Consider the following 22,422-nt stretch of genomic DNA (forward strand, 5'->3'; position numbering starts at 1 on the left):
ACACTCACTCTCACACACACACACACTCACACACACTCTCACACACACCCACACTCACACACCCTCACACTCACACACACTCACACACACACACTCACACACACATTCACACACACTCACACACACACTCACACACACACACACTCTCTCTCTTACACACACTCACACACACTCTCACACTCACACCCACACTCTCTCTCAAACACACACATACTCACACACTCACACACACCCACACTCACACGCCCTCACACACACACACACTCACACCCACTCTCACACACACACACTCACACACACTCTCACACACACCCACACTCACACACACACACTCACACTCTCACACACACACACACTCACACACACACACACACACTCACACACACACACACACACACACTCAGTCACACACACACACACACTTTCACACACTCACACACACACGCACACTCACACACTTACACACACTCATACACCCACACTCTCTCACACACATACTCACACACCCTCTCACACACACACCCTCACACACACACACACACCCTCACACACACTCACACACCCACACTCTCTCACACACACTCACACACACACATATTCACACACACACTCACACACACACATACTCACACACACACTCACACACACACCCACTCACACACTCACACACGCACTCACACACCCACACACACACTCTCACACTCACACACACACACACTCACACACCCTCACACTCACACACGCACTCACACCCACACACACTCACACACACACACACACTCTCTCTCACACACACACACTCACACACACTCTCACACTCACACCCACATTCACCCACTCTCTCAAACACACACATACTCACACACTCACACACACTCACATGCCCTCACACACACACACACTCACTCTCACACACACACACACTCACACACACTCTCACACACACCCACACTCACACACCCTCACACTCACACACACTCACACACACACACTCACACACACATTCACACACACTCACACACACACTCACACACACACACACTCTCTCTCTTACACACACTCACACACACTCTCACACTCACACCCACACTCTCTCTCAAACACACACATACTCACACACTCACACACACCCACACTCACACGCCCTCACACACACACACACTCACACCCACTCTCACACACACACACTCACACACACTCTCACACACACCCACACTCACACACACACACTCACACTCTCACACACACACACACTCACACACACACTCACACCCTCACACACCCTCACACTCACACACACTCACACACACACTCACACACACACTCACACACTCTCACACACACTCTCACACACACACACACACACACAGACACTCACACACACTCACACACACACACTCTCTCACACACACTCACACACACACTCACACTCACACCCACACTCACACACACACACTCTCTCACACACACTCTCTCACACACACTCACACCCACACTCACACACACACACACTCTCTCACACATTCACACACAGTCACACACCCCCACTCTGTCTCAAACATGCACATACTCACACCCACACACTCACACCCACACACTCACACCCACACTCACACACTCACCTTAATATTTCTTCAGCATTTTGATCAGTGTGGTGTTTTTTGCCAGAATGTGAAGCTTCCTGACGCAGAGTTCCAGCGCTGAGTCATCGCCCAGTGCTTCAGAAAGTGGCTATTCTTCGTGAGACCAGTGTGTGAACCCTGGGCGACCACAGAGTGAGTCGCTGTCACACACTCCCATTGGCAATAAGGCCCACCAGACAGCAAGCCTGCGTGGGAGGCCTAACCCAGGGACACTGAGATGAACCCCACAATGTCTGACTGAGACTTGGTCATGTGTAAGGATCAGGGGACATGGAATCAGGCCAGATGGATGGGGTCAAGATATAGATCAGCACGATCTAATTGAATGCCAGAATGCCAGGCTCAAGGGACTAAATGGCCTCATTTTCCTGTGTGGCAGGCTCAAGGGTCTGTGTGGCCCCCTCCTGTTCCTGTGTAGCAGGTGCAAGGGGCTGAATGGCCTCCTCTTCCTGTGTAACTGGTTTGAGGGGCTGAATAGCCCCCTTCTGTTTCTGTGTAACAGGCTCGAGGGGCTGAATGGCCTCCTCCTGTTTCTGTGTAACAGGCTCGAGGGACTGAATGGCCTCCTCCTGTTTCTGTGTAACAGGCTCGAGGGGCTGAATGGCCTCCTCCTGTTTCTGTGTAACAGGCTCGAGAGGCTGAATGGCCTCCTCCTGTTCCTGTCTTCTTTGAACAGTTGTCTCAGTACAAAACAGGAATGAATCTGAGCTCTTCCTGGTCCAAATGATGTGAAGTACACTCGACAACATAATGTGTAGGATCTTGTTGTGTTCTTTATATTTGCTAATATTTAATAATTTCCGTTTTCTGTTTCTGTGAACTACTCTCTCATTAGGGCGGCACGGTAGCACAGTGGTTAGCACTGCTGCTTCACAGCTCCAGGGACCTGGGTTCGATTCCCGGCTCGGGTCACTGTCTGTGTGGAGTTTGCACATTCTCCTCGTGTCTGCGTGGGTTTCCTCCGGGTGCTCTTGTTTCCTCCCACAGTCCAAAGATGTGCGGGTTAGGTTGATTGGCCAGGTTAAAAATTGCCCCTTAGAGTCCTGGGATGTGTAGGTTAGAGGGATTAGCGGGTAAATATGTAGGGGTAGGGCCTGGGTGGGATTGTGGTCGGTGCAGACTCGATGGGCTGAATGGCCTCCTTCTGCACTGTAGGGTTTCTATGATTTTAAAGGAAAAAGATATATTGCATGCGAATAAATGATTTATAAGCATACACTGGAGTATTGCCTGCAGTCCTGGTCACCACACGACCAGAAGGATGTGGACACTTTGGAGAGAGTACAGAAAAGGTTTATCAGGATGTTGCCCGGTTAAGAGGGTATTAGCTATGAGGAGAGATTGGACAAACTTGATTTGTTTTCATTTGAATGTTGAGGCTGAGGAGTAACCTGAAAGAAGTTTACAAAATTATGAGGGGCATGGATAGAATGGATAGAGTCTTTTCCCAGGGTAGAAATGTCAATTATTAGGGGAGATACGATTAAGGTAAAAGTGGGAAAGTTTAAAGGAGATGTGAGAGGCAGGTTGTTTACACAGAGGATGCTAAGTGTCTGGAATGTGCTGCCAGATGAGGTGATGGAAACAGATATAATAGCAACGTTTAAGAGGCACTCTGATAGATACATGAAAAGGCAGCGAATAGAGGGATATGGGCCATGGCGAGGCAAAAGGTGTTTAGTTTAGAAAGGCAAAGGGCCTGTTCCTGTGCTGTACTGCTCTTTGTTCTTTGTTGGGTCCAGGTGCTGAACCAAACCTCGAGGCTCGAAATTCAACTCCTGGAAAATTCCTTGTTTACCTACAAGCTGGAGAAACAGCTCCTTCTTCAGACCAACGAGATCTACCGGCTACAGGATAAGAACAGGTAGGTTCAGACTAACCTCGAACTGCCTCAGCGACGGGGACAGGGTGCGAGGCTCTCACTCCTGAATCAAAGCGGGAGGTCCCGGCGGGGAGGGGAGGGAGGGGAGGTATCTCCCCCCCCCCCACCATCTGCACCCCCACCCCCCCAACACCCTGGGCTCTCAGCACCAGACAGCCAAGAGCCAATCTGCAGCCTCTGATAATTGGGCAGGTTCCTCATTCACCAATACAAGATTAGCTTTTCCGCCCCCCCTGCCGGGATCAGGAGGTTGGAGGTTGTATTCCCTGATCTCTTTGGAAGAAAATATTGTGTTATCGTTGTATCGATCGGTTATTGAAGTACAGATAGTGCAGGTGGAATATCCATTGCCAGCTTTCCCTGAGTCTACATTACTGTAAGAAGTCTCACAACATCAGGTTAAAGTCCAACAGGTTTATCTGGTAGCACGAGCTTTCGGGGTGTCGCTCCTTCATCAGGTGAGTGAAGAGTTACCAAGCAGACTCAATGGGCGATAGCTGCCAAAGCACCTGGTTGGCTGCAACACTCTCTCTCATCTGTATCTCAGAGAGATTTATTTAAATATGTGGATCCTTGACATTTTTTTTGCAAGCCTATGCATGATCATTTAAAGGGGCCACTTTGCTCCCTGGTTGCCCCGGGGCCTTGCGGGTTCCTGCGCCGGTATGCAGTTTACAAAGCTCCAGCCCCACCGACCAACCAGCAGGACAGAGAGGAAAAGAAAAAGTTTCCTTTCTATAGCACCTTCCCAAACTTCACACTGCCCAAAGCGTTTGACAGCCAATGGAGTACTTCAGAAACATAGTCACTATTGTAATGTGGCAGCCACTTGGTGCACAGCAAGATCCCACACTGAGCAAGTAAAGTTTATTTATTAGTGTCACAAATAGGCTTACATTAAGGCGGGGGGGGGGGGGGGGCACTTAATGTTTCATCAATGTTTCGGCTCCCTATACACGCCAGATTCCATTCCCTGACCCCACCCTCAGTTAAAATCGGCCAGTGGTTATATTTATAGTACACACACTGAAGGAGGCTATTTGGCCCATCGTGCCTGTGATAGCTCTTTGAATGAGCTATCCACTTACTCCGACTCCCCCTGCCCTTTGCCCTACAGCCCTGTAAACATCCCACTTTAGGTCTTAAAACAATTCCTTTTTGAAGGTTTGTATTGAATTCTCTTCCCCCTCCTTCAGGCAGCACCTCCCAGATCACTGGATCATTTTGCTCCAAATCCCACCATCCCACCCCCTCCCCCCATCCTCAGTCTTTTAGCCAATCACCTTCAATCTGTGTACGCTGGCTCACCGACCAATCCGTGAGAATTTTGAGGAGTTGATGAGATTGGTTAAATAGAGTGATGTCGTGTTGTCCTGGAGGCTCTGAGGGGCATGATGTGGAGATGCCGGCGTTGGACTGGGGTTAACACAGTAAGAAGTTTAACAACACCAGGTTAAAGTCCAACAGGTTTATTTGGTAGCAAAAGCCACACAAGCTTTCGGAGCTCTAAGCCCCTTCTTCAGGTGAGTGGGAATTCTGTTCACAAACAGGGCATATAAAGACACAGACTCAATTTACAGAATAATGGTTGGAATGCGAATGCTGCGAGACTGATGGGGTCTATTTTGGTGGTGGGGCAAAAATTAAGCCCTCGGCTGAGAACCTCGATTTCATCTGGTTGAAGTGTGTAGTCGGACAAGGAAACATGAGAAACTCGGCATCACCACCAGCAGCAACCAAGCCTCCCCCGGTACCACAGTAGAAAACAGTACCACTGCGGGGAAGTCCATTGTCAACTTGTCCGACTACACACTTCAGCCAGATGAAATCGAAGTTCTCAACCGAGGGCTCAATTTTTGCCCCACCACCAAAATAGACCCCATCAGTCTCGCAGCAGACTTGATCAGCTGTAAGATTCGCATTCCAACAATTATTCTGTAAATTGAGTCTGTGTCTTTATATGCCCTGTTTGTGAACAGAATTCCCACTCACCTGAAGAAGGAGCTTAAGGCTCCGAAAGCTTGTAGCTTTTGCTACCAAATAAACCTGTTGGACTTTAACCTGGTGTTGTTAAACTTCTTGCTCTGAGGGAGGCCAGGGGAATTTTCAACCAGTCGTATTTCGGAGGAGTGGGGATGAGTGAAGTGACTTGGAGCTGAATGGGTTGAGTTGAACTGCGGGTCCATTCAGCCTGATTGTTGAACAGATCAGATAATGTTATTCTCTGGAGAGTCGGCTCAAAATGACAAACCATCACTGGCACTTGTGGAAGAGCCTTGTTGAAAACCCACATCTTTTCAACTCCTTTGTTGGTGTGTATAAGACCATCATCAGACCATCAGATATAGGACCAGAATTAGGCCATTTGGCCCATCGAGTCTGTTCTGCCATTCAATCATGGCTGATATTTTTATCATCCCCATTCTCCTGCCTTCTCCCTGTAACGGAACCCCCTATTGATCAAGAACCTATCCATCTCTGTCTTAAAGACACTCAATGACCTGGTCTCCACAACCTTCTGTGGCAAAGAGTTCCATAGATTCACTACTCTCTGGCTGAAGAAATTCCTCCTCATTTCAATTTTAAAGCAGCGTCCCTTCACTCTGAGGCTATGCCCTCGAGTTCTAGTCTCTCCCACTAGTGGAAACATCCTCTCCACGTCCACTCTATCTGGGCCTCTCAGTATTCTATAAGTTTCAATTATATCCCCCCTCATTCTTCAAAACTCCATCGAGTGTAGCTCAATATACCCACGAGGGAGAAAGGAATAGAGGGAGTTGAGGTGAAGTGGGATGGGAAGGGAATGAAGACCAGTACGGACCAGTAGGGCCGAGTGGCCTATTTCTGTGCTGTAAATTCTATATAATTGGTCTCTCTGGCCAGCCTGTTTTCTCCTAAATTCCGACGTTTGAAAGTAAAAGAAAAATAAACCTGAATTGAATGGTTTGAAGGGAGAAGGTTAGCCAGGACCTGAAGTCGTTTTTATTTCTAGAATCCACATCTATAACTCTCCCGACACTTGATGCCATTAATCAATCTGTCCTTTACGTTAATGAGCACAAGGGTAACGACGCAGGAATGTTTGGCAGCAGCGCTGAAATATTTCTGCTTTCTCTGTGAGTGTCATCTGGTTTCTCCAGTCTTAAAGACTCGGGACGGAACATCGTAACCGCACCATGAGAGCAAAGGGAACCGCGGCTCAAAGTTGTGGTGAGGGTAGTGGGTTGTATGGGAGAGAAGCAGGAGAGGGAGGAGGTCAGAGGGAGGGGGGAGGGGGGGGGGAGAGGTGCGTGGAGGGGGGTGTCCGGGTTTGAGATTCGGAGCTAATCTAGTTGCTCCTGTTCTGGTCGATGGCGAATGGAGTTGTGTCACAATTTGGAGCTCAGTGGCAGAGAAACACTTCCATGAAAAATTACCTTCTTAAAATACCACAGTTTTTTTGAAAAATTATTCCTCAGTTTCCTCAGATAGGGAAATATGATATTCCTTAATTAAAATTGGTACGTATCCAAGATCATTTAAGCAAGTTAGGGCATTATTCTGTCAGATGAGAGCATTTGTTAGTGATGTCATTCCGAAATTCTGGATTGGTACAGACTTTGAGATGCATGGCTGCTGCAGGACTCGAGCAGCTCTGGAACTTTCCTTCCTCTGCCCTCCTTTCCTTTCTCCCCAATGATAAATGACTAAAGCAGAAAGAATGCAGTCGCCGAGCATTGGAGAGGTTCCCTTGCCTTCAAAGAAAGGCTTGTATTTCTCCAGCACCTTTGCTGATCACAGGAAGCACCAGTGCGCTGCACAACCAACTAAGTACGTTTCTGAGCGGTGGCCGCTGCTGCAACGTGGGGAATGTGGCCGCCAATTTGTGCACAGCAAGATCCCACAAACAGTGATATGATAATGACCGGATAATCTGATTTCGAGACAGTAATCATCGGCAAAGAAAAAGTATCTGACAGTTTGGTTTCTTTGGAGAGGTGGAGGAAGTCTGTGGAGCTGAGTGCTGATATCACAGACAAAAAATGCAGCTTCTCCCCTCCCCCCCCCCCACCGCCCCGTCGCAAGTTTCCATGTTAAATACATATTTGTTTACAGATAAAATAAACACATTGCTCTTTGGATGTTTACATTGATGAAAATTATAGCCCTTTAATAGAATCACTCCACCCTGGAGCTGACAATTGAAATGCTGACCAAACTTGGTTCCATTACACTCGACGACAGACTGAAAAGTATTTTTTGAAACACGACAATGGTTTTGGCAATTATTGACTTCAGTTCATTTCATGAGTTGAGAAGAAGTTGTGAGGAACTGCCTCTCATGACATATTATCGACCAATCAGAGCGGACCCCTCATTACAGGCTCTCTTTCACTGTTATCTGTCATTCTTCTGATTGTGAATTCAGAGAGTTGGGGATTAAGCAGGTATTTCTGTCCTCGCTGTAGCAACTCCCCTACACCGAAACACAGGCGGAGCTCATTTTTTTGAAATGTTGATTTGATTTGATTTATTATTGTCATATGCGTTAATATACAGTGAAAAGTATTGTTTCTTGTGCACTATACAGACAAAGCATACCGTTCATAGAGAAGGAAAGGAGAGAGTGCAGAATGTAGTGTTACAGTCATAGCTAGGGTGTAGAGAAAGATCAACTTAATGTAAGGTAGGTCCATTCAAAAGTCTGACAGCAGCAGGGAAGAAGCTGTTCTTGAGTCGGTTGGTACGTGACCTCAGACTTTTGTATCTTTTTCTTGATGGAAGAAGGTGGAAGAGAGAATGTCCGGGGTGCGTGGGGTCCTTGATTATGCTGGCTGCTTTGCCGAGGCAGTGGGAAGTGTAGACAGAGTCAATGGATGGGAGGCTGGTTTGCGTGATGGATTGGACTTCTTTCACGACCTTTTGTAGTTCCTTGCGGTCTTGGGCAGAGCAGGAGTCATACCAAGCTGTGATACAACCAGAAAGAATGCTTTCTATGGTGCATCTGTAAAGTTGGTGAGAGTCGTAGCTGACATGCCAAATTTCCTCAGTCTTCTGAGAAAGTAGAGGCGTTGGTGAGCTTTCTTAACTATAGTGTCCGCATGGGGGGACCAGGACAGGTTGTTGGTGATCTGGACACCTAAAAACTTGAAGCTCTCGATCAATTAAGCGATATTTCTCTCCCTCGCTGTAGCACTCCCCTATACAATTCTAAACACAGATGGAGCTGATTTTGTGTGTCTCTCCCTATCTACCATGCAATGGAAGTGTTAATTTAAACATTGGGATGGTGAGATAATGCATTTTGTTTCTCTTTCACTCGATGTTCATCCAGGCTCAAATTACACATTCTCCTGTCTCAGAATAATAAAATACAAAAGGTGGATTGAAATTGATGAAGACCCAGGTGGGCGGGATTTTTGATTTGATTTATTATTGCCACATGTGTTAACATACAGTGAAAAATATCGTTTCTTGTGCGCTATACAGACAAAGCATACCGTTCATAGAGAAGGAAAGGAGAGAATGCAGAATGTAGTGTTACAGTCATAGCTAGGGTGTAGAGAAAGATCAACTTAATGCTTGGTAGGTCCATTCAAAAGTCTGATGGCAGCAGGGAAGAAGCTGTTCTTGAGTCGGTTGGTACTTGACTTCAGACTTTTGTATCTTTTTCCCGATGGAAGAAGGTGGAAGAAAGAATGTCCGGGGTGCGTGGGATCCTTAATTATGCTGGCTGCTTTTCCGAGGCAGCGGGAAGTGTAGACAGAGTCAATGGATGGGGGCTGGTTTGCGTGATGGATTGGGCTACATTCACGACCTTTTGTAGTTCCTTGCAGTCTTGGGCAGAGCAGGAGCCATACCAAGCTGTGATACAACCAGAAAGAATGCTTTCCATGGTGCATCTGTAAAAGTTGGTGAGAGTTGTAGCTGACATGCCAAATTTCCTCAGTCTTTTGAGAAAGTAGAGGTGTTGGTGGGCTTTATTGCCGGCAATGTGGGGGGGGGGGGGGGGACCAGGACAGTTGTTGGTAATCTGGACACCTAAAAACTAGAAGCTCTCGATCCTTTCTACTTCATCCCCATTGATGTAGACAGGGGCATGTTCTCCTTTACGCTTCCTGAAGTCAATGACAATCTCCTTTGTTTTGTTGACATTGAGGGAGAGATTATTGTTGCCGCACCAGTTCACCAGATTCTCTATCTCATTCCTGTACTCTGTCTCATTAGAGTGCATTAATAACGTAAATCATACCACAACATATTACACTGAAGGGAAATATATTTGCATCTGGGAATGAGTTAACTCACCCAGGTTACTACTGCCATAAATTGGGTGGGTTGAAAATTCTGCAAACTAATCTCTATTCTTGTAATAAGTCCTTGAAGGCAGAAGTCCCTTCACCAAAATCCCTTTATTTAAAGTCTGATAACAACGTACAGAGTGCTTTCAGTGAGCGGTCTACACTCGGAGTGCCAGAGGAACTGACACGCCTGGTTAAGTACAAAGCAAGAGGTTCCCTGATTAGCCCATCAGGGAGTTCATATTCTAACAGGCCCACCTCAGTTGGCTGATTAAGGTCATTACAGTTCTCAATATACCGGTCCTTTCATGTGGTCCTCTTTTGCTTGCAGTGCAGTCCAAAGTCTTTAATCGGCCTCAGTGTGAACCGTGTCTGCATTCAGCTACTTGCTCCATGTTATCGTCGCTGTAATGTTGGAGCTGCTGTCTTTGCATAAGACCATAAGAAATAGGAACAGGAGTCGGCCATTTGGCCCCTCGAGCCTGCTCCGCCATTCAATAGGATTGTGGCTGATCCGACATTCCTCACGTCCACTTTCCTGCCCTTTCCCGTAACCCTTGATTCCCTTACTGACCAAAAATCTATCTATTTCAGCCTTAAAAATACACAATGACATTGCCCCCACAGCTCTCTGTGGCAAGGAGGTCCAAAGACTCTCAACCCTCTGAGAGAAGAAATCCCTCCTCATCTCAGTCTTAAATTGGTGCCCCTTTATTCTGAGACTCCCCGCTCTGGTCCTAGTCTCTCCCATAAGGGAAAACATCCTCTCGGCATTTACCCTGTCAAACCCCTTACGAATTCTATATGTTTCAATGAGATCACCTCTCATTCTTCTAAATTCCAATGAGTAGAGTCCCAGCCTGTTTAACCTTTCTTCATAAGACAATCCCTCCAAACCGGGGATCATCCCAGTGAACCTTCTCTGAACTGCCTCCAATGAAATAATACCTTTCCTTAAATAAGGGGACCAAAACTGCTCACAGCTCCAGATGTGGTCTCACCAGCACCTTGTACAGTTGCAGCAAGACTTCCCGACTCTTATACCCCAACCCCCTTGAAATAAGGGCCAACATTCCATTGGCCTTCCTGATTGTCTACAGTATCTGTGTGCCAGCTCTCTGTGCTTCGTGCACAAGTCCCCCCAGGTCCCTTTGTGTTGCAACTTTCTGCACTTTCTCTCCATTTAAATAAGAGTGTTTCAGCTGAAGGATTAGACTCTCTCTCGGGTTAAGGATCTCCCATGGCCAATGTTTGGAAGAGGAGCAGGGGATTTCCCCTCGACCAACATCACTGAAACAGATTATCTGGTCATCATCACATTGTTGTTTGTGGGATCTTGCTGTGCGCAAATTGGCTGCTGAGTTTCCTACATTACAGCAGGGACTATACTTTATTGGCTAGAAAGGGCTCTGTGGTCTTTTGCAATGCTGATGGGCGTGTTGTAAGTGCAATTCTCTCTTTCTTTCTTTTAATCCTTCCAATCCCCACTCCCTCAGCCTTCTGGAGCAGAAACTTCTGGAAATGGAAGACCGGCATAAAGGCGAGATCGAGGCACTGAGGCAGGAGAAGAGCAGCCTCCAGGACCTGGTCCTCCGGCAGAGTCGCGTCATCGATGAGCTGGAGGCAAGGCTGAGCGGAGCTACGGTCAATAACACCAGCTTGCAGAAACAGCAGCGAGAGCTGACAGACACAGTGCAGAATCTCCTCAGACTGGTGTCACAGGGAGGAGGTGAGAGATACCTTTCAATCATCACTGATAAAAACCTGTCCCCTCAAAGAAAGGAGTCAAAATAAGAGCTGAGCCTGGAAGATGGTTGGAAGGCAATATCCCAACCGGGAGTGGGCAGATTGTCCCGTGAGGAAAGGTTGGACAGGCTAGGCTTGTATCCCCTGGAGTTTGGAAAAGTAAGAGGTGACTTGATTGAAACCTTTAAGATCTTGAGGGGTTATTGACAGGGTGGATGCGGAGAGGATGTTTCCTTTTGTGGGGGAATCTAGAACTAGGAATTACTGTTGAAAAATAAGGGGTCGCCCATTTAAGACAGAGATGAGGTGAATTTTATTCTCTCTGAGGGTCACAGTCTCCAGAACTCTCTTCCTCAAAAGGCAGTGGAAGCAGAGTGTTTGAATATTTTTTGAGACAGAGTTAGATAAGATTCCTGATTAACAAGGGAGTTAAAGGTTAATTGTTAGACAGGATGCGAGGTTGAAGTTACAATCAGATCAGCCATGATCTCATTGAACGGTGGAGCAGATTCGAGGGGCAGAGCAGCCTACTCCTGCTGCTAATTCATTTGTTCATAACCAATCTGGTGGAGGGAAATCTCTCTGGCCTTCAGTCTGTGGTGGGATGAAGCATGCAGGGATTATACCAGAACTGTGAGGGGATCAACAGGCTGGGTCTTGTTTCTTCTGAAGAGAGGAGACTGAAGGGCGACCCGAGACTTCTTGAAAACGATCAGGGGCGACAGAGAGAGAGAGGCGGTGGGATTTTCTGGCCCCACCAGTCGCGAGTATCGTCACTGGACAGGACGGGAACATTCGGAGAGTGGTCAAAGGTCAATTGACTTTCCACTGCCCGCGACAGTCCCACCCAACCTGTGCTTCTACGAGTGGGAAGGTTAAGACTAGAATTCATCAACATAGAATAGTCACCAAGAAATCCAATGAGGGATTCAGGAGAGACCTCTGGAGCCAGAGGGTGGTGATTAGCACTGGGAGTGGGAGAGGCAAATCACATAGATCCACGAAGGGGAAGCTGGGTAAAGGTACGAGGGAGAACAGAATAGAGGGTTACGAGAATCAAAGGGAGGAGACTTGAGCAGAGTATAAATGACAGCATGCATCATGTGGGCTGAATGGCCTATTCCTGTGGAACACATCTTAAACAATTCCTCCATTAGCTTTTCTTCATTCAAATTACTTCCTATTATCTCCTTTCCATTTCAAACTGCTACAGCGCACTTCATTCCCAACCGGGAAAAACAAGCAATACGCTCCATTTGGAGAGGATATTGACAGGACACCTAGGATAAACAGCCCTCCTCTTATTCATCCTGGGGTCTTCACATCCACCTGAGAGGGCAAGGGAGGCCTCACCTTCATTTCTCAGCTACAAGGGGCCACATCTGACAGTGCGGCACTCCCTCAGTACTGACCCTTTGACAGTGCGACACTCCCTCAGTACTGACCCTCTGACAGTGCGGCACTCCCTCAGTACTGACCCTCTGACAGTGCAACACTCCCTCAGTACTGACCCTCTGACAGTGCAACACTCCCTCAGTACTGACCCTCTGATAGTGCAGCACTCTCTCAGTACTGACCCTCTGACAGTGCAGCACACCCTCAGCACTGACCCTCTGATAGTGCGGCACTCCCTCAGTACTGACCTTCTGACAGTGCTGCATTCCCTCACTACTGACACTCTGACAGTGCAGCACTCCCTCAGCACTGACCCTCTGACAGTGCAGCACTCCCTCAGTAATGACCCTCTGACAGTGCGGCACTCCCTCAGTACAGACCCTCTGACAGTGCGGCACTCCCTCAGCACTGACCCTCTGACAGTGCAGCACTCTCTCAGTACAGACCCTCTGACAGTGCAGCACTCCCTCAGTACTGACCCTCTGACAGTGCAGCACTCCCTCAGTACTGACCCCCTGGCAGTGCGGCACTCCCTCAGTACTGACCCTCATTTTCACCTTGTGTCAGTGGGAGCTTTGTTCTTGTGTGGTGATGGGGGGGAGGGGGTGCTGTTTACCTACTGCCTCCTATAGCTGATTGGGAACCTCGAACAGCACCTGAAAGCTGCTCAGAGGGCAAGCTCTCTCAGTGACTGCCTGATGCACCTCAACTATCTGACTTGTAATTCTGCAAAATATATGATGCCGTCAGGGTGATCCCTGCAGTGAATAACCCGTAATCCAGCAACCATTCATTGAATCTCTGATTAGAGCAGTGTTTGGTGTTTGTTTGATGTGTTCTGTAATATCTGGTGTCGTTTACTGTCTATTGAATTTCAGTTCTAATGAAGGATTTACTTCAGAACAATTCAATCTAAACTGAATGGCCAGTGGGTGATGGTTAGCTTCTCTGGTTCTCCTCGCTACTCTCAATGCCTCGATCGAATTGCTGAACTGAATTTGGACGCTGCTTTGAGAGCAAAGGCTTTTCTTCACATTCCAGGGAGTTTCCCAGCTATGGAAGGGCATTCCAGCTGACAGGATCCAATGATCAAAGTGACGGCCAGAACACACAGTTTGCATTGTAACCTGGGTGGCAGGCTTAGGGTGGGGAGCCGGGAGGGTAACATGAGCCGCCTCTGGTCTCTGTGCCGTTCCCATCACAGGTTTGGGAGGGCCAGAGTATCGATGACAGATGGAGCATTCTCCCGCATGTTACCTCACACCTGCTCTGGTTCCTCTGGAAGGTCATCGGCCGGTGCATTGACCTGGGGCCAAGCACCTGGACCCTCTCAAAACTCTCACCTTTGCACCCATGCAATTGCCACAGTCAATCCCAGCCCAGGGATACCTTTACCCGCAGGCTTTGCCAGCTTTGCCACTTGAAGGGAACATGGCAGACGGTCTTCCAGTCCAACTCCAGCTGCTTCCTATAAAATTCAACTCATCGATTTCCCTCCCCTGCAATCCTCCCCCAGCCCCGTGTCATTTGGAACCATGAGGAGGCAACAAAATGAAATGAAAATTTGTGGCCAATTTTACTAATTTCCCCTTTGCAATCAGAATACTTCCTCAAGGTGCTGATTATCCATCAACTCAATGGAGTGATCACTCACTGCAGAACTGTAGACCATTGGAAGATAAAATGTATGAAATTGGAACAGGAGTAGGCCATTCAGCCCCTTGAGCCTACTCTGCTGTTCAATTGGATCATGGCTGATCTTTTGCCTCAACTTCACCTTTTAAACCATCTCCGTTTCCATAAAAAATGATCACCCATTGAATAATCTCAATCTCCACACCGCTCTGGGGGAGAGAATTTTCAACATCCACAACTGCTCTGAATCATAGAATCATAGAATCATAGAAACCCTACAGTGCAGAAGGAGGCCATTCGGCCCATCAAGTCTGCACCGACCACAATCCCACCCAGGCCCTACCCCCACATATTTTACCCACTAATCCCTCTAACCTACGCATCCCAGGACTCTAAGGGGCAATTTTTTTAAACCTGGCCAATCAACCTAACCCGCACACCTTTGGACTGTGGGAGGAAACCGGAGCACCCGGAGGAAACCCACACAGACACGAGGAGAATGTGCAAACTCCACACAGACAGTGACCCGAGCCAGGAATCGAACCTCTGATTAAGAAATTCCTCATCTCTGTTCCCAGAGTCCTTACTTTGAAGCTGTGATGCTGAGTTCTAAATTCCCCAGACTGGGAAAACTGTTTCTCAACCTCTATGCAGCTCCCCCCCCCCAACCCCGCCTCCCCCCCTCCCCTCCCCTCACACCCCACCCCAAAGCCCCTGAAGAATTTCATGTGTTTTGATCGAGCCACTCTCATTTTCTTAAACTCCAGGGAATAGAGGACAGAATTCCTTAATCTCTTCTCATTGGATCATCCCTTCATTTGAAAAATTATAGCCCACATCTTCCAGTTTCCGGATCATCGGAGACTGAATCTATGACCCAGGATTGTGATGCTGCAGAAGTCCTGATGCACTGCTGTTTGTGGGAATTGTCCAGCAAGATTCAACTTCCGTCCCCAGGCAGTCTGTGAATGTCTCCGAGTCTGGGTTTGAGTCAGAGATTTTGGGACAGTTCTGATGCATTTACCTGGATAGTTACCCAGAAAATACGAGACAGATTAAAAGTGAGTCTAACTCCTGGGGAACTCCAGAATGGACCCCCCTCAACCACTCACACTGGGAAAGCGATGGTCTAGTGGTTTTATCGCTGGACTATTAATCCAGAAACTCAACTAATATTCTGGGGATCCAGGTTCGAATCCTACCACAGCAGATGGTGGAATTTGAATTCAATAAAAAATATCTGGAATTAAGAATCTATTGATGACCATGGAACTATTGCTGATTGTCAGAAAAACCCATCTGGTTCACTAATGTCCTTTAGGGAAGGAAATCTGCCGTCCTTACCTGGTCTGGCCTACATGTGACTCCAGAGCCACAGCAATGTGTTTGACTTAACTGCCCTCAGGGAACTAGGGATGGGCAATAAGAACTAGTGGCTTTTGCTACCAAATAAACCTGCTGGACTTTAACCTGGTGTTCTGAGACTTCTTACTGTGTTTACCCCAATCCAACGCCGGCATCTCATAATAAATGCTGGCCAGCCAGCGACGCCCATGTCCCACAAATGAATTTAAAAAAATCTTCCCCACAAGAGGAATCATTCTCTGCACTCGATCAAAACATTTCAAAATTTTAAAGAACATAAGAACATAAGAAATAGGAGCAGGAGTAGGCCATCTAGCCCCTCGAGCCTGCCCCGCCATTCAATAAGATCATGGCTGATCTGATAGTGGTTTAGTTCCATTACCCGCCCGCTCCCCATAACCCTTAATTCCCTTATTGATCAGAAATCTATCTACCTGTGACTTAAACATATTTAACGAGCTAGCCTCCACTGCTTCAATGGGCAGAGAATTCCAGAGATTCACTACCCTCTGAGAGAAGGCCTCGATTATGTTGCCCCCTCCCCTCCCCCCACCTCAGGCTTCTTATTGCGAGAGAAAAGAGACCCAGCCTGTCAATCCTTTCCTGCTATATAAACCCACATATCTCCGGGATCATCCATGTCAGTGCTGTCTGCACCCTCCCCAGTGGCTCCATAACCTTTACATATGATGGTGACCAGGATTGTACATAATGCTCTTAAATGTGGTCTAAAGTGTGGGAGGCACGGTGGCACAGTGGTTAGCACTGCTGCCTCACAGCGCCAGGGACCTGGGTTCGTTTCTCTGTTTGGATCACTGTCTGTGTGGAGTTTGTAGGTTCTCCCCGTGTCTGCATGGGTTTCCTCCGGGTGAACAAAGAACAAAGAACAAAGAAAATTACAGCACAGAAACAGGCCCTTTGGCCCTCCAAGCCTGCACCGACCATGCTGCCCGACTTAACTAAAACCCCCTACCCTTCCGGGGACCATATCCCTCTATTCCCATCCTATTCATGTACTTGTCAAGACGCCCCTTAAAAGTCACTACCGTATCCGCTTCCACTACCTCCCCCGGCAACGAGTTCCAGGCACCCACTACTCTCTGTGTAAAAAATCTGCCTCGTACATCTCTTTTAAAACTTGCCCCTCGCACCTTAAACCTATGCCCCCTAGTAATTGACTCTTCCACCCTGGGAAAAAGCTTCTGACTATCCACTCTGTCCATGCCTCTCATAATCTTGTAGACTTCTATCAGGTCTCCCCCCAACCTCTGTCGTTCCAGTGAGAACAAACCAAGTTTCTCCAACTGCTCCTCATAGCTAATGCCCTCCATACCAGGAAACATCCTGGTAAATCTTTTCTGTACCCTCTCCAAAGCCTCCACATCCTTCTGGTAGTGTGGCGACCAGAATTGAACACTATATTCCAAGTGCAGCCGAACTAAGTTTCTATAAAGCTGCAACATGACTTGCCAATTTTTAAACTCAATACCTTGGCCAATGAAGGCAAGCATGCCGTATGCCTTCTTGACTACCTTCTCTACCTGCATTGCCACTTTCAGTGACCTGTGTACCTGTACATCCAGATCCCTTTGCCTATCAATACTCTTAAGGGTTCTGCCATTTACTGTATATTTCCTATCTGTATTAGACCTTCCAAAATGCATTACCTCACATTTAGAACATAGAACATTACAGCGCAGAACAGGCCCTTCGGCCCACGATGTTGCACCGACCAGTTAAAAAAAAAAACTGTGACCCTCCAACCTAAACCAATTTCTTTTCGTCCATGAACCTATCTACGGATCTCTTAAACGCCCCCAAACTAGGCGCATTTACTACTGATGCTGGCAGGGCATTCCAATCCCTCACCACCCTCTGGGTAAAGAACCTACCCCTGACATCGGTTCTATAACTACCCCCCCTCAATTTAAAGCCATGCCCCCTCGTGCTGGATTTCTCCATCAGAGGAAAAAGGCTATCACTATCCACCCTATCTAAACCTCTAATCATCTTATATGTTTCAATAAGATCCCCTCTTAGCCGCCGCCTTTCCAGCGAAAACAATCCCAAATCCCTCAGCCTCTCCTCATAGGATCTCCCCTCCATACCAGGCAACATCCTGGTAAACCTCCTCTGCACCCTCTCCAAAGCCTCCACATCCTTCCTGTAATGTGGGGACCAGAACTGCACACAGTACTCCAAGTGCGGCCGCACCAGAGTTGTGTACAGTTGCAACATAACGCTACGACTCCTAAATTCAATCCCCCTACCAATAAACGCCAAGACACCATATGCCTTCTTAACAACCTTATCTACTTGATTCCCAACTTTCAGGGATCTATGCACACATACACCTAGATCCCTCTGCTCCTCCACACTATTCAAAGTCCTCCCGTTAGCCCGGATTAAACTCCATCTGCCATCTCTCCGCCCAAGTCTCCAACTGATCTATATCCTGCTGTATTCTCTGATGGTCCTTATCGCTATCTGCAAATCCACCAACCTTTGTGTCGTCCGCAAACTTACTAACGAATCCAGTTACATTTTCCTCCAAATCATTTATATATATTACAAACAGCAAAGGTCCCAGCACTGATCCCTGAGGAACACCACTTGTCACAGCCCTCCATTCAGAAATGCACCCTTCCACTGCTACCCTCTGTCTTCTTTGACCGAACCAAATAAACCTGTTGGACTTTAACCTGGTGTTGTTAAAACTCTTACTTCTTTGACCGAGCCAGTTTTGTATCCACCTTGCTAGCTCACCTCTGATCCCATGCGACTTCACCTTCTGCACCAGCCTGCAATGAGGGACTTTGTCAAAGGCCTTACTAAAGTCCATGTAGACAACATCCACTGCCCTGCCCTCATCAATCATCTTCGTCACTTTCTCGAAAAACTGGATCAAGTTCATGAGACACGACCTCCCCTTCACAAAACCATGTTGTCTCTCACTAATACGTCCACTTATTTCCAAGTGGGAATAAATCCCGTCTCGAAGAATCCTCTCCAATAATTTCCCTACCACTGATGTAAGGCTCACCGGCCTGTAATTACCTGGTTTATTCTTGCTATCCTTCTTAAACAAAGGAACAACATTGGCTATTCTCCAATCCTCTCGGACCTCCCCTGTAGCCAGTGAGGTTACAAAGATTTCTCTCAAGGCCCCAGCAATTTCCTCCCTTGCCTCTCTCAGTATTCTGGGGTATATCCCATCAGGCCCTGGGGATTTGTCTACCTTAATGTTTCTCAAGAACCCCAATACCTCCTCCTTTTTGATCTCAACATGACTCAAACTATCTACACATCCTTTCCCAGACTCATCATCCACCAAGTCCTTCTCTTTGCTGAATACTGACGCAAAGTACTCATTTAATAATTCACCCATTTCCTCTGGTTCCACGCATAGATTCCCTCCCTTGTCCTTGAGTGGGCCAACCCTCTCCCTGGCTCTCTTGCTCTTTATATATGTATAAAAAGCCTTGGGATTTTCCTTAATCCTGCTGGCCAATGCTTTTTCATGACCCCTTTTAGCCCTCCTTATTCCTTGTTTAAGTTTCTTTCTACTTTCCTTGTATTCCACACTTGCTTCGTGGTTTCCCAGCCTCCTAGCTTTGACAAATGCTTCCTTTTTCTCTTTGACTGGACTCAGAATATCTCTCGTTATCCAAGGTTCCCAAAACTTGCCATATTTATCCTTCATCCTTACAGGAATGTGCCGGTCCTGAATCCCTATCCACTTACACTTGAAAGCCTCCCACATGCCAGATGTTGATTTTCCCTCAAACATCTGCCCCCAATCTACATTCTTCAGTTCCTGCCTAATATTGTTGTAATTAGCCTTCCCCCAATTTAGCACCTTAACTTGAGGACTATACTTATCTTTATCCATCAGTACCTTAAAGCTTACTGAATTGTGGTCACTGTTCCCGAACTGCTCCCCGACTGAAACATCGACCACCTGGCCGGGATCATTCCCTAATACTAGGTCCAGTATGGCCCCTTCCCTATTTGGACTATCTACATACTGTTTCAAGAAACCCTCCTGTGTGGAGTTTGCACATTCTCCTCGTGTCTGCGTGGGTTTCTTCCGGGTGCTCCGGTTTCCTCCCACAGTCCAAAGATGTATGGGTTAGGTTGATTGGCCAGGTTAAAAATTGTCCCTTAGAGTCCTGGGATGTGTGGATTAGCGGGTAAATGTGTGGGGGTAGGGCCTGCGTGGGATTGTGGTCGGTGCAGACTCGATGGGCCGAATGGCCTCCTTCTGCACTGTAGGGTTTCTATGGGTTTCTATGCTCCTTACAAACTCTGCCCCATCCACGCCCCTAGCACTAAGTGAGTCCCAATCAATATAGAGAAAATTAAAATCTCCCACCACAACAACCCTGTTACTTTTACACCTTTCCAAAATCTGCCTCCATATCTGTCTCTCAATCGCCCGCTGGCAGTTGGGTGGCCTATAGTAAACCCCCAACATTGTGACTACACCTTTCCTATTCCTGAGCTCTACCCATATTACCTCGCTGTATGAGCCTCCGAGGTGTCCTCCCGGAGTACAGCTGTGATATTCTCCTTAACCAGTGCTCCGGTTTCCTCCCACAGTCCGAAAGGAGTGCCAGTTAGGTGGATTGGCCGACTAAATTCTCCCTCAGTGTACCCAAACAGGCGCTGGAGTGTGGCGACTAGGGGATTTTCACAGTAACTTCACTGCAGCGTTAATGTAAGTCTACTTGTGACACTAATAAATAAACTTAAAACGTTAACCAAACTTTGACACAGGTTTAGCATAACTTTCCTACTTTTCAATTCAATCCTTCTCTTATCATTGGCCATGCTAAATTCTCCCTCAGTGTACCCGAAATGTGGCGACTAGAGGATTCTCAGAGTAACTTCATTGCAGTGTTAATGTAAGCCTACTTGTGACACTAATAAATAATCTCAACTTATATGACTCAAATGAATTGCCAGTTCATGCCCAAGGCCCTGTATACAATTAAACATCATTAACATACAATCAAAATCTGTAAAGCTTGCTCTGTGTGGCAGAGAACAGGAAACGTTCGTCCACTTATTCAGTACCTGGATTTGATTTTTTATTATAGGGAGAAGTTTATTTTTGAAACAATGTTTGCACGAGGTTTTGACATCTATTTGATGCCGATGGTATGAAGAGAATTCTCTTCTGTATTTGTCTCAGGATGTGCCTCAAAAAGACTCACCCTGCTGCAAGATAATGCGGTCATTAAGAAATCTCACAACATCAGGTTAAAGTCCAACAGGTTTCACGAGCTTTCAGAGCACTGCTCCTTCATCAGGTGAGTCACCAGGAGCAGCGCTCCGAAACTCGTGATTCCAAATAAACCTGTTGGCATTTAACCTGGTGTTGTGAGACTTCTTATTGTGCCCCACCCCAGTCCAACGCTGGCAACTCCACATCAGATAAGATAATACAGTCATTATTACATTGCTGCCTGTGGGATCTTGCTATGCACCGTGTAGCACACCGGGATGTCTCGAGGTTGTGAAAGGCGTACAGATATACACATTTATCCTTTCTTTAGCTAATCTCCGTATACCCATTCTATTACCCCCTCCCCCTTAAATACAAGGTAACGGATTAATAATGTGCGGCTGTACAGCAGCTAAAACTGTTCCCCATTTGAGTGGAGTGGTGTATGGCCCGACTGACAGGCTGATAACTGAGAACCGTGCTCCTGTGGGGAGGCTAAATTTGTAGGAAATGTTTTCTAAAAGAAACACAAATTCTCATTAAATAACATCACTCAACAGGGGAGTAGGATTGCCAGCTTTGTAATAACAACAGGACGTTCAGTACATGCTATTGACTCAAACACAGACGAGTCACAGAATAGATCACATCGGTGTGGTGAAGTGCCATTAGCAGAGTCACATTCCGACAAGATTTAACACAGCAATATCAGCGGCTAAAGGAGCTCCAAAGTCAACCACAGTGTTTCTGTGTATATTTAAAATGACGTGTTATTTAAACTAGCGGAAATGTAAAGGTTTAATGTTGTATCAATGTGGGGAAGGAAAATGACGAGCAATCCGGGTCCATAGGACTCTTAAATCGGCCTCGCAGGTGGAGGATGCGGTCAAGAAGGCGTACGGCGTACTGGCCTTCATTAATCGAGAAATTGAGTTTAGGAGTCGGGAGATAATGCTGCAGCTTTATAGGACCCTGGTTAGACCCCACTTGGAGTACTGCGCGCAGTTCTGGTCACCTCATTACAGGAAAGATGTTGAAGCCATTGAAAGGGTGCAGAGGAGATTTACAAGGATGTTGCCTGGATTGGGGGGCATGCCTTATGAGGATAGGTTGAGGGAGCTTGGTCTCTTCTCCCTGGAGAGACGAAGGATGAGAGGTGACCTGATAGAGGTTTACAAGATGTTGAGAGGTCTGGATAGGGTAGACTCTCAGAGGCTATTTCCAAGGGCTGAAATGGTTGCTACG

The 22,422-nt window shown here is 47.1% G+C and overlaps 1 protein-coding gene across 2 annotated transcripts in view; it reads left to right on the forward strand.

Annotated features, from left to right (window-relative positions):
* The window catches only part of LOC144496174 (angiopoietin-1-like), a 173,688-nt gene that overhangs the window by 103,121 nt on the left and 48,145 nt on the right, over positions 1-22,422 (forward strand). For both annotated transcript variants that reach the window (XM_078217165.1, XM_078217166.1), the window contains exons 3-4: positions 3,386-3,507; positions 11,303-11,535. In XM_078217165.1, the coding sequence (XP_078073291.1) occupies positions 3,386-3,507; positions 11,303-11,535 (355 nt within the window). The remainder of the gene's footprint in view (positions 1-3,385; positions 3,508-11,302; positions 11,536-22,422) is intronic.

This window comes from Mustelus asterias, chromosome 7, assembly GCF_964213995.1.
Source record: "Mustelus asterias chromosome 7, sMusAst1.hap1.1, whole genome shotgun sequence".
Taxonomy (NCBI): Eukaryota; Metazoa; Chordata; class Chondrichthyes; order Carcharhiniformes; family Triakidae; genus Mustelus; species Mustelus asterias.